Consider the following 13,808-nt stretch of genomic DNA (forward strand, 5'->3'; position numbering starts at 1 on the left):
GGGCAGATTTAACTTATTCTCTGCCAATTGATATTCACAAGCAATACCTGCCAGACTCTGTCTACCTTTTGTTTTCTACTTTTCTTTACACAAAATAACATCTCATGAGAGCTAGTCTAGTTTGACAGGTATATTAGCTTGTAAACCTACAGCAATATGGTCCCAAGAATATGGCCTCACTATGGCCTCACTATGTTAATACCAGTCCTTGAGTATGTGGATAATAATTTATGAAGGTCTGCAGGCCTACACTCTCTCAGCTCTGTATTCACATACTCCTTTTATTTGAACAAGTTGTTCCCAGCCAGTAGAGGGTGCTTTTAGAAAGTTATAAGGTCATTAAGGAAATTAACCTAACTGCCCTTTTGTGGGAAAATATTTATTTGCACAAATCGACAAACTCTTCACTATTCCCTGTTACTTTCTCACCAAAAAAAGTACACAAACATGCATGCAATTATCTTGAATCTTTGAAAGTCAAAACTTACTCCTCAGGCAATAAAATATATCTTACTGTTACAGGTTGTTTTGCCTTTGCTAGTGATACAAACATTATCTGGGTAACTCAGTTTCTCTCATTTTCTCTTCAGTGTTTGTGAAAATGCCACTGTTTTAAGGGCCTCATTCATTGTATTATGACAAACAAATTTAGATAATATTATTATTATACAGGATGTATATAGTGACAACTGTTTACGCAGTAATTTACAACATAAGGGCAGATAGTACAGTTACACAGTTTAAAACAGTAAGAATCAGAGGGCCCTGCTCATTAAAGCTTACAATCTAAGAGGGAGGGTCAAGAGATACAAAAGGTAATAACTGTGGGGAATGAGCTGATGGAGAAAATAAAAGTACAGTTGTTAGGTGGAGGCAGGGTAGGCCTTTCTGAAGAGAAATGTTTTCAGGGATCATCTAAAAGTGGACAGAGTAGGACATAGTTGGACAGATTGGGGTAGGGAGTTCCAGAGGATGGGAGAGGCTCTGGAGAAGTCCTGGAGGCGAGCATTGGAGAGGTGACAAGAGAGCTAGAGAGCAGGAGGTCTTGGGAGCAACAAAGAGAGTGGTTTGGTTGGCTGGGGGCAGAATTGTGGATGGCTTTGTAAGTTGTTGTTAGTAATTTGAATTGAATTAGTTGGGTGAGCGAAAGTCAGAGAAGGGGTCAGCAGAGAGGAGTAGCAGACACTGTTGGTAAGGTGGATGAATCTGGTGGCAGCATTCATAATGCACTGAAGGGGGGAGGGATAGGTAGGCCAATGAGGAGGGAGCTGCAGTAGTCGAGGAGAGAGATGACCAGGAAGTCAACTAAGAGCTTTATGGTGTCATTGGTTAGAAAGGGGTGTATTTAGAGATGTTCTGGAAGTTGAGTTGGCTCAGTTAAAAAGTAAAAATAAAACTGCCGGAATTTTTTTTAAGGTGCAACTCCACCACATTTTAGCAAACCAGACAAAATAAAAAAAAATATTTAATTTTTTACAGATAGTGTAAAGTCATGCATTTGAGACACAGGAGTGAGATTTACTAAAACTAGAGAGTGCATAATTTGGTGCAGCTCTGCATATAAACCAGTCAGTTTCCAGGTTATATTGTCAAAGCTTAATTGAACAAGCTGAAGTTAGAAACTCATTGGCTACCATGCACATCTACACCAAATTCTCAGTGCTCCAGGTTTAGTAAATCTTCCCCACTGTGACCATGGATACATGGTACTATTTACAGTGAAAGGCAGTGTGGCAGCTGAAGGTATTAATCACTTGCCGACCACCCCATAGCACATTTACTGCTACAAGACAGCCGCGCTACGCAGAATCACATATATATATGTGATTCTGCACTTCCGGGTTAGGGGTGTGAGTGCACACTGCCGGCGACTTGCTCCCACTATGATTTTACACAGCAGGAACTGATCAGCGGGTCCCGTGGACCTGATGTCCACCGACACCCACTAATTGCAATCACACTAAGGTGAACTGGTTAAAAGCCCAGCTCCAAGATATTAGCCACCCCTCCTACTATGCCTTCTTCCCACTCCTTTTTAAATACTGGTATGAAAAAAAAGAAACCTGTCCAAATGTCAGTTTTAATTACCTGAAGCCATGTTCACATGACAATCCTTATCTCTTCTTCTGTTTACTTTGGGCGATTCTTCCTCAGGTGTACACATCACTGCTTGTGTGATGTAGACACCTCCTTTTAGTGGAGGCCATTCTTCCAAAAGGTTAAAGCTCAGCTACAACATGGAGCATCAGAAAGAAGTGCCATAGCCCAAGATACGTAATGCATATTATTCCTGTCACTGTAGACTTAAACTGGAGTTCAGCAATTTTCTTTTTTCTACAGCTTTAGTGACCTAACTTATCTGTAATCATAATAAGTATATCTAATGACATGCAGGTAGCTGGGTCGTCCAGAAATCTTCTCAGCTGGGTGCCCAGTCCGCTTCCTGGTGATGAACTTCTGATCTTGTGAAAGCTGATAGCTTGGGTCTAGGGGCTAAACTGTATTAGAGTCCTACCGGGACCATTCCTCTCCTCGCCCATTGAGCAAATTTCTTTATTATTTACACTGGCTATATAACATGACCTCTGAATGGTGGAGGGGATCCTGTTATTAATCTAAATCTCAGAAATTGTATTAATGGAGGAAGAGATGTTTCTCCGACAGATTATCTCTAATGTAGTTCAGCCCAAAGAACCAAAGCTACTAAGGAGCCCCACACAATTACAGCAATTTCAAAAGTGACAACGGCTATGGGAGAGAAGAAACCCCAGCACGCTGTCATGGGGGGGCTTTGCACCATGTTACACCCTAAATATGTAACATGGTGCTAAATGTGGAGTTAGCCTTTAATGAAACAATGAAACAAAATGTGCTACTGTTTGTATATTCTAATGCTTTTTGTCTTTTTTTTTTCTCTAGGAAGAAGAACAGTAAAGTGCTACAATTCAGAGGTGATGCAAAATCTATCCCCATGTACATTCTGCAAAGATGACTGCAAATCATGTAAAAATAATAGTCACAGTTTCCATCTATCAACAGCCAAATTTCTTTCAACACTGATGCTGATTTTATATTGTTTACTACTCTAAAGAAATCTGGAGGGCATTATGTTTTGCAATCTACAGGTGTTGACTTTATAGCAAGTCTTGGAATTTTTCACCTTGTATTACAGGGTAATTTTGTGTGAATCAATTGATAAAGCTGAGGAACTGTCAAAATCTGCAAATAATTGGATTTATCTGAACATTTGCACACAGCTTAGTCCAATTTGTGGAAAAATCATACAATTATACAATCATGATGTTTGGCCTGAATTATATGTGTCTCTGCAGACCAAACAGGTCAACATGTAAATATATATACAGGTGAATAAAAAAATTCTCCCAATTCAGTATTTACCTCTTAGAAGCCAAATTACAAGTACTGGTGAGGTAAACTATACCAACTAGACAAAGATTGCACTCTGAAGTCCTTTCTTAAGTTTAGACCATTTTAAATTATTTAGATTGTAATAGCATAAAACCAATAATAATTTATTCAAAGTATATAATGCAGCAGGTGCAGCCAAGAGGCATCTGAGAGCCACATATGGTACTATGTGCCACTAACTGAGGATAAAAAAAATGAGGGCAAACAAAAACAGCAGTTTTACAAAATTCTCAGGAGCATGATGTGTTTTTTTTCCTTTACTTGCATGAAATAAATTTGTAGATGGCTTTAGAAAAATACATGCAGTAAAAGCATAAAATAAATTTAAAGGACCAGTCCACCAGAAATTTAACCACAGCTGGGGTCTGATGGTTTCAGCTTTCTTAAATCTTATAGAACTCCAGAAACAAGCTCTTGCACCATACCTTCCCACTGCGCTCAATAAATCACAATACAAATCTGACAAGGAAGGTGGGACTCGAACAGTAATTGAGATTTAGGTCTTCAGCATCTACCAAAAAACTAAAATACCAGTTTTGCATGGACTGGCCCATTAAAATAGAATACCTTTATGATATTAACATATATTTCCAAAATCTTGGCAGAAAACGCTATATAGTTCTTTATAGTGAACATTTCATCTGTAATGAGGACTTTTCTAAAGCTGTACGCTATATTAAAGTGGTGTTCCAGCTGAAATTATACTTTTTAAATAAAAATACCCCTATAATACACAAGCTTAATGTATTCTAGTAAAGTTAGTCTGTAAACTAAGGTCTGTTTTGTTAGTTTATAGCAGTAGTTTGTTATTTTATAAACTTACAGCAGGCCGTGGCCATCTTAAGTCTGGGCATCTAAAGCCAGACTGTATTTCTTCCTGGATCTCATCCTTGCAGATCTCGCACATGCTCAGTGCAGCACAAGCAGTGTAATAGGTTTCAGGTCAGGTTTCCATAGCAACGGCAGTGTCATAGGAAGTTGTCGCCCCTTCCCAGAAGGCATTGCAAGCAGGAAATGATGCGATGGGCCGGGGCCAGGGAGGGGGAAGTGAAAAATGAATACAGCAGATATACAGTAAGTGCTGAGTAAAAAAAAACTATATATATCCAATTCGTTTACAGTGTACAGTATAGTGAGGGATGCTGAAGAGTTGTAAAAGTGGGTGGAACTCCACTTTAATGTTAAAATGTAAATGTATGTTACAGGCCTAGCTTCATTCTAATGTTAAATGTTAGGGGGCACTTACAAGTGAACCTATGGGTAAATGTATAAGTGTGCATGAAAAAAACTGAGTCATGCTATGATATATACATTGTAGCATACAGAATAATTTTATAAATAAACTATACCTTCACTGAAAACAGTCCTTGAATTACAGCCAAGTGATATTGCCAAGGCCTGTGTAGAGCATTTTTAGAAGAATAATGTCATTGGTCTTCTGCAGGCAGAAAGAAAAGTGTTTCCCCTGTCATCTTTCACTTAAACAGGAGATAACCTCAATCTGTATTGTACAGATTTGTATCTGTACAGATTGTATTACAGGAAGTAATACAATCTGTAAAAAAAACTAAGGCATAAAGATTACAAATTACACCACCGCTTACAAGGTAATGTTGTATACTTATCGGCATCTTAGTCCAAGATGTAGATGATGATGCTGGATGGTGCCTGATCAAAGATGATATCAATCTTCTAGGGAGACAGGAAGATGGCAGGTTTCTCTTAGATAGCATAGTGTGTATATACAGTACTTACATTTTATGTCAGGAAAAAAACATTCATGTAGTATGAGAGATTAGAACAAGGAAAATGTGGGGATTTTAGCGGTGCCAAAAAGAGTCCCAAAGAAATACATTTGTTTAAAAATATTTTGTAATATTTTTTATTTTAGCAAAGTTAAAAAATCCAAAGAAAACATTCACAATAATGACAATAATATAGTGGTCACAAGAATTTAGTAGGTTACAGCAAACCAATACATTGCACATTAGCCCGACATGTTTCGCTGATTACTTCTTCAGGGGATGTGACAAAAGTAGCGTAAAGAACTAAATAAAACAAATATAAAGACAGAGAATTACAATGAGTTACCAAAAAATACATATATAATTGTTTTTAATGAGAGTGTGGTGTTGAAACAGACATCACGGACAAAAACGCTCACCCTACAGCAAGTTGCCACCAAAGAAAAACAAGAGCTGGACCCAACAATCCTGTAATAACCCCCATACACAAGGGAGATGGTCAGAAAGAGGACAGAAAGGCGAGACTATGAAACAAGAAATTTTTATTAATTGTATCATTAGTAATAAAAAAGTATAAAAAAAGTATATAAATGAGAATTATGTAGTGAGTATAGAATAGGAAAAATATCTCAAATGATAAATACTCACTGAGGGCAGTATAATGCTGAACACATGAGATCAAACTCAGCCTTAGAATGCCTACACCGATATTAACTGCAGGGAGTAATGCTAAAAATAAATAGAAAGAAAAAACTAAATTTCAATGAAAAAACTGGGATCGCAGATAAATAAATAACTGAGATTCAAAGAGATATGTGTTGTGAGGGATACTATGTAGATAAGATAAGTCAAAAAGTCGTAAGAATGAAATAATTACAAACTTATTGAATATTAAGTGGGACAAATGTCTCTCAAAAAATCTTGATTGATAGTGAATAGGGTACCAATTGAGAAGGAACCCGTGCTGATGAAAATGAATTGGACAGTAAATAGGGTTCAAAGGATATTATAATAAAGCTTCCATATAAGAGTGTTCAGAAATGGTAAGCTAGAAATCGTTTAAACAGCTGCGGAACTTACCGGTAAAAGAGACGCCGCTCGATAGAGTCTGGCCCTCCGGCTCTGGCTGATCAAACAGCCAGACAAGCCGATCTTATCTGTCCTCCATCGAGCCGGCGTCTGATGTCACTGATTCAATGCAGACGAAAAGAACGCCAGAGCGCATGTACGGGAGTCCGAGGAAACCCTATTTACTACACTACCCATAGAGCCCTGCTGGGGAGGGAGGAGTCAAGACCGTCCACATATAGTTTACATTTATGTAGTATATTTCTACACTAAATGCACATTTCCTCATGTTTTATCCATTTAAAGCAAGTGCAGAAAGATGGCAGTTGATTAGCCAGAAGTGCTTTTAGCTACTAATTCCTATTGTGTGCTGACCACACAGCATAAACGCAATACTAAATCACACACATCATGAACACGATTTGACCTGTAGTTCAGATAAGAACTAGCAGGCTGATTAAGCTCCTTGAGAAAACACTGAAAGTTTACACAGGAGACAGGACAGGTCTGAATTTCTGATAAGAATTTGTTTTTTTTTATTTTTATCTTTTTATTATTTTTTTTTTTTATGTATTTTTTTTTTTAGTTAGCAAACCAACAGGGAGCAAATTAGAGAAGGATCAATGTTAGGGTTTACATAGACTTTAACATGACACATTGGCCAAGTGTGATTTCGAGGAAGATGCAAACAGGTACAGTAAAGCCGACCATAGACAGTTCGACAGGGAGTGGCCGAGATTCAAACCATGTATGGGCAATCTGAATGCACTTAATTTGATTCATCGATCAACTTGGGTACAACCAGCCTGTCGGATTTTACATGCGATTATTATATCATATATTAATCACTGATCCCCCAGGGTTCTGTGCTAGGACCAATCCTATTTATTTTGCTCATAAACGACCTGGAGGATGGGGTAAATAGTTCAATCTCTGTATTTGCGGACGATACTAAGCTAAGCAGGACAATAACTTCTCTGCAGGATGGGGAAACCTTGCAAAAAGATCTGAACAAATTAATGGGGTGGGCAACTACATGGCAAATGAGGTTTAATGTAGAAAAATGTAAAATAATGCATTTGGGTGGCAAAAATATGAACGCAATCTATACACTGGGGGAGAACCTTTGGGGGTATCTAGAATGGTAAAGGACTTGGGGGTCCTAGTAGATGATAGGCTGAGCAATGGCATGCAATGCCAAGCTGCTGCTAACAAAGCAAACAGAATATTTGCATGCATTAAAAAGGGGATCAACTCCAGAGATAAAACAATAATTCTCCCAATCTACAAGACTCTGGTCCAGCCGCAGCTGGAGTATGCTGTCCAGTTCTAGGCACCAGTCCTCAGGAAGGATGTACTTGAAATGAAGCGAGTACAAAGAAGTGCAACAAAGCTAATAAAGGGTCTGGAGGATATTAGTTATGAGGAAAGGTTGAGAGCATTGAACTTATTCTCTCTGGAGAAGAGATGCTTGAGAGGGGATATGATATCAATTTATAAATACCGTACTGGTGACTCCACAATAGGGATAAAACTTTTTTGCGGAAGGGAGTTTAACAAGACACATGGCCACTCATTAAAATAAGAAGAAAAGAGGTTTAACCTTAAACTAAATAGAGGGTTCTTTACTGTAAGTGCGGCAAGGATGTGGATTTCCCTTCCACAAGCAGTGGTCTCAGCGGGGAGCATCGATAGTTTACAAAAACCATTAGATAAGCATCTGAACGACCGCAACATACAGGGATATACAATGCAATACTGACATATAATCACACACATAGGTTGGACTTGATGGACTTTTTTCAACCTCACTTACTATGTAACTATGTAACTGTGTTCTCCCACTGAGAACGGCTTCCCCCACTGGGAAAGCACAATGGCTGTGTTGCTGGGGGAATCAAGCATTTTTCTTTTCTGCATCCCGTGTTTGCAGGAAAGAAAATTGCTCTGTCTAAGGCTGGCCTAAGGCAGGACATACATTAAATATTTTTCTTCATTCAACCAGCAGGTTAAACGGAAAAAAAAATGTACCAACTTCCCCATTCACACTTTCAAGGTGGATGTGGGGATCCCCGCCACTGTGCTACTGTGTGTTGATGGTGGGGAGCCTCCCCTGCTCTCAGAACACAATGATCAGTGTTGCTAGCTATAGCCAGTGACACTGATCATTTGGAAAAAACCTGACAGGGTGGTTGCCCAGAAGATGAATCGACTTCTGTAAATCCAGGGTGCCTGGTTTAAAATTCGGTCACTGCTGAACCAGCCATGTATGGCCAGCTTAAGTCTGTTTAAGCTGTGCATGATTGTAAGTGAAAGTTGTTAGCACAGATGACAGACCGATACATACACACAGGGCAGCCATCAGAAATTGTGGGGCCCCTTAGACAGCTTTAGGCCTGGGCCCCCCAGGCCTGACTGCCAACATTCCCCAGGGCCTGCCCACTGGCCGTCCCATCAAGTCCTTCCATGCAATTTTATTCTAACACTTACAACGTCATATATGAAAATGAACAGTGTATTATAAGTCATCAGTGCTTTCATATTTATATTTTGCCCAAAAGAAACATCCCAAACCAGCAGTTGTACGCTCGCAGCCCCCCTCACACTAGTAAGCTCGAAGCCCCTCTTCACATATGTTCTTTCTCAACCCCCTAACACCTGTACGTTCTCAGCCCCCCTCTCACCTGTACGCTCTCAGCCCCCCACACACCTGTACACTCTCAGCCCCCCACACACCTGTACGCTCTCAGCCCCCCACACACCTGTACGCTCTCAGCCCCCACACACCTGTACGCTCTCAGCCCCCCACACACCTGTATGCTCTCAGCCCCCCAACACCTGTACGCTCTCAGCCCCCAACACACCTGTACGCTCTCAGCCCCCCACACACCTGTATGCTCTCAGCCCCCCTCACACCTGTACGCTCTCAGCCCCCCACACACCTGTACGCTCTCAGCCCCCCACACACCTGTACGCTCTCAGCTCCCCTAACACCTGTACGCTCTCAGCCCCCCACACACCTGTACGCTCTCAGCCCCCCACACACCTGTATGCTCTCAGCCCCCCTCACACCTGTATGCTCTCAGCCCCCCTCACACCTGTACGCTCTCAGCCCCCCACACACCTGTACGCTCTCAGCCCCCCACACACCTGTACGCTCTCAGCTTCCCTAACACCTGTACGCTCTCAGCCCCCCACACACCTGTACGCTCTAAGCCCCCCTCACACACGTACACAGGCACATACAGACACACACATAAACACAGGCACACACACATGTACACATGCACTGGCACACACACACACACACACACACATATGTACACAGGCACACACACATATGTACACAGACACACACACATATGTACACAGACACACACATGTACACCACCCCACCCCCGTTCCTCTTCTGTTGTACATTAGTCCTTACTTGGAAGGTGCTGTTCCTGGTCCCAGCTCTTGTGGAAAATACACGAGGAGTGCACATGCTGGAATTTACCAGAGGTGGCAGCAAAGAGCCCGATGTAAGTGACACAGCAGCAGCTGCTGACTTGCACACATTCTGAAAGCCAGCGCAGACACGGAGCTCTCATGCACCCCTCCTTGCCTTCTCTCATCCCCGCCAGACAGCCGGGCCCTTCTAGACTCTTGGGCCCCTTACAAGTGTGTGGGCTGTACCCCCCTGATGGCGGCCCTGCATACACATAATAGAACCATCACATGCCAGTTGGTTCAAGTTTCTAGAAACACATCACTGCACGGTAACTTAGAAGACCTTAAATTCTGGGCCCATTCAGATACCCCTGGCAACTTCCACATTGCAACATATCATCTAAATTTACTGAGAGGTGCTTCACATTGCATCCTTTGATATTCTGGGGAAGTTCTTCAGAACTGATTTTTCTAAATGGTTGAAAGGTATAATTTAGGCAAACAAATGTTTAGGTGCACCCTACAGTGAAAAAAATGTATAGTATGTTATACTGATATTTAGTTGTATGCTGGTTTAATCTGTCACATGGTGTAACATGGTTGTAACATTGTTGTAACAGACATGTACAAGATGATTCTCTTTTCATTACCAAGCTAGAAGAGCTGCCTTTAGAAAAATATTAATAACCACTTAGATTACATTTTTCACATGTAGCTACAGTACATGTCCTGTGCAGCATTTAGGCCACGGCTGGGCATTCACATTTATTGATCCACCTAGTAGCAGGCCCTCCTACCTATAAATCATTGTGATTGTGGCTTAAACACATGGGTGATTGGTGCTCTTCTGCCAAGCCCTAAGCAAAAAAAAAAAACAAGCTTCCGGGAGAAATAAATATATAAAATGTGGCCTCTAAAGGTGTCACATTTAGAGAAGTGAAAAACAATAATTAACAAATTAATTACAAACCGCGCTCCCTGTAAAGTGCAAGTGCAGATGACACACTCTAATGTAAACAAAGTAAATGTAGTATATATATATATATATATATATATATATATATAGTGTCAATAATGATACTCATAAATAAATATCACCTAAGTGAAAACAGCAGATAATCAAACATCAAAAATTGAAAAATCAAAAACAAAACAAAAACAAGTGAAAACAACAGTTCAAATCCAAAATAAATTCAAAAAATTAAATTCAAAAATTGTAATCAAAAAAGTGTTCAAATAATGTTGAAATCGGACTCCTGTGGCCGGTGATGGTGGTGAATTACTGTTGTCTGATGCCTTGCTGAACCAACCCCAGGAGGATTTATCCAGGAGTCCGATTTCAACATTATTTGAGCACTTTTTTGATTACAATTTTTGAATTTAATTTTTTGAATTTATTTTGGATTTGAACTGTTGCTTTCACTTGTTTTTGTTTTGTTTTTGATTTTTCAATTTTTGATGCTGTTAGGTGATATTTATTTATGATTATCACTATATATATATATTACATTTACTTTGTTTACATTAGAGTGTGTCACCTGCACTTGCACTTTACAAGGAGAGCGGTTTGTAATTAATTTGTTAATTTTTTTTTTTCAATCACCATTATAACGTGCTGCTCCTTCATCTATATTAGTTTAACCAGCTTCCATTTGCGTGGGTTGGTAGTTTCTACCATCTATTATACATTTAGAGAAGTGTCACAATACATTCACCTTGACCCATGTATATTAAAGCGGAGATGTGTTTTTCACAAAAGAAAACCCCTATATCTAGGATTATATTTTTTAAAGGTTTTAGCATATAAGGTCTGACATACATCCCCTTATGCATGTCATATCCCACTAGTCTCAATAAACTTTAGTTTAGTCGATATGTATACATGTATACATTATTTGTTTGTTTTTATTTGATTTGATATATATATATTTTTGGGGGGCACTGAGAACATGCCACTTTTTGTTTTAGACACTCCTGACGAAACACGTTGAGTTGTGGAGTTTTTTTGCTTGATTTTTTTCAAAAAAAGTGGGTGCTTCTTTAGTTAGTAAAATGGATTTGAGATCAGTTGAGTTTACTAATATAGAACAAGATGGCAATTTGGCATATATAATTGAGAGTACATGTTTACAACTAATAGTTTGGATAGGGTAGAATCGGTTGGCAAGATAGAGTTCCTACTGCTTGCTTGAAGCCTGTAGAAGTATTCTGCCAAAATAAAATAAAAGCTATGTTCCAAAGTAGACCATGATAGTATAGGTAGGTGACTGTGTACAGCATATAAAACCTGTTACCAGACAAATGTAAAGGCTTCTTTGAAAAAGACAAGAAGACTTCTATATGAAACTGGGGCAGATATGCCAAGGAGGTTGATATTATTGGCCTAGAATATGTTGAATACTGTACTGTACTTGTCAATTTTATTTAAAAAATTGATTCTTTTTATACAACCATTTTACATTGAAAATAGTAATTTGAGCTTTTAAGTTAAGGTTATTTTGCTTTGCTTGCTTTGCCTCATTAAAATTCAGTTTTTTTAAATAGTTTCTGTGTTTTATTTTTTTTGTGTATTAATTTATATTTACCATTTCAAGGCATGGTAAAGAATGTCTACTATAATTTTTGCAAGTAATCCAGAAAGCCTAAACACATCAAACTAAGGAGCCTGATTTTTCCTATGCAGGTTTCTTACTATGAGTAGGGTAAATGTTCTATGTGGAAACATTTATTCCAGCACAGAAAAAAAACCTGTGGCCTTGTAACATGCAAGAGATAGCTACCCTATGTGACTTCAACTTTGAAATTCTCACTTGACCACAGTAAAGTGGAGCTGACAGCTGACACCTGCATTCAGTTAATGGTTAGTTTGTCAATATTTTTCACAGGAGGACTGGAAACATTTAGCCTTGAAGGAAAAACATGTTCCTTTTCATGATAAGGACAAATTTCTGTGGGATAAAGAAAGTGTGCCTTGCGAAGTGTGCCTCAGTGTCACAGTGACTGGTTAGCATCAGTTTCTTTTGCAGCTGTCAGCATTTAGTTATATGATACTTTACAGACTAAGGAAGTCAACTTCACCAATTGCTACTCTACTAACTCTACTTTACCCCTACCAACTGCTGTGACCGTATGCTAGAATGATTTACAGGTAGCTATATAATGCCTCACATGTGTTACTTACTGATTCCGCTCTGATCAGTGTCTGAATGGAGAAGCATCTACACACTGGACCACCAGCCCAGTTATATTTGTTAGTACTGATCTAGGGGGCAAACACCCCAGTCCTATATTCTTATAGTACCTTTATACTCCCAGCACCCTCTCTATGCTGATGACACACAAATCTAGCTCCCTACTCCTCACCTCACTCCTTCAGTCTCCTCTCACATTACACACTTACTAATTGACATACCAGCATGAATGTCACACCACTTCCTCAAGCTCAATCTTTCTAAAACTGAGCTCATAATATTCCCCCCTGCCCGTGCCCCCTCCCATGACTTTTCCATCAAGATCAATGTTACAGCCATCAGTCCCTCCCCTCATGCCAGGGTGCTAGGTGTACTCCTGCACTCTGACCAGTCCTTTCAGCCCCAAATCCAATCGCTGTCCAAATCTTGCAGACTTCACCTCCGTAACATCTCCAAAATATGCCCCTTTTTAACTGTTGAAACCACTAAGCAACTTATTCACTCCCTTGTTATCACTCGAAAATTGTAACTCCCTCCTCATTGGCCTTTCTGCAGAATATCCCCCTTCAGTCTATCATTGATGCTGCTGACAGACTCATCCACCTTACCAACCGTTCAGTGTCCACCACCTCTCCATGTCAATCCCTCCTCTGGCTTGCCATTGCCAAACAAAAAAATTAAAAACGGTAACAATAATATACAAAGCCATTTACAACACTGCTCCGAGCTACATCACCAATCTTGTCTCCAAATATCACCCAAACCGTCCTCTACGCTCCTTCCAAGACCTCCTGCTCTCTAGCTCCCTTGTCTCCTCCTCCCATGATTGTTTCCAGGACTTCTCCAGAGCCTCTCCCATCCTCTGGAACTCATTACCAATCTGTTTGGCTATCTGTCCACTTTTAGGTGATCCCTGAAAACTCATCTCCTCAGGGAACTCTAT

At 39.8% G+C, this 13,808-nt stretch overlaps 1 protein-coding gene across 2 annotated transcripts in view; it reads left to right on the forward strand.

The window, feature by feature from the left end:
- Window positions 1-12,220, forward strand: part of LOC141140046 (CD109 antigen-like) — a 343,299-nt gene extending 331,079 nt beyond the window's left edge. For both annotated transcript variants that reach the window (XM_073626809.1, XM_073626808.1), the window contains one exon: window positions 2,920-12,220. In XM_073626809.1, coding sequence (XP_073482910.1) covers window positions 2,920-3,089 — 170 coding nt within the window. In that variant the 3' untranslated portion in view covers window positions 3,090-12,220. The remainder of the gene's footprint in view (window positions 1-2,919) is intronic.
- The last annotated feature ends 1,588 nt before the right edge of the window (window positions 12,221-13,808 follow it).

The sequence above is a fragment of the Aquarana catesbeiana genome, linkage group LG04 (assembly GCF_042186555.1).
Source record: "Aquarana catesbeiana isolate 2022-GZ linkage group LG04, ASM4218655v1, whole genome shotgun sequence".
In the NCBI taxonomy this organism is placed as follows: domain Eukaryota; kingdom Metazoa; phylum Chordata; class Amphibia; order Anura; family Ranidae; genus Aquarana; species Aquarana catesbeiana.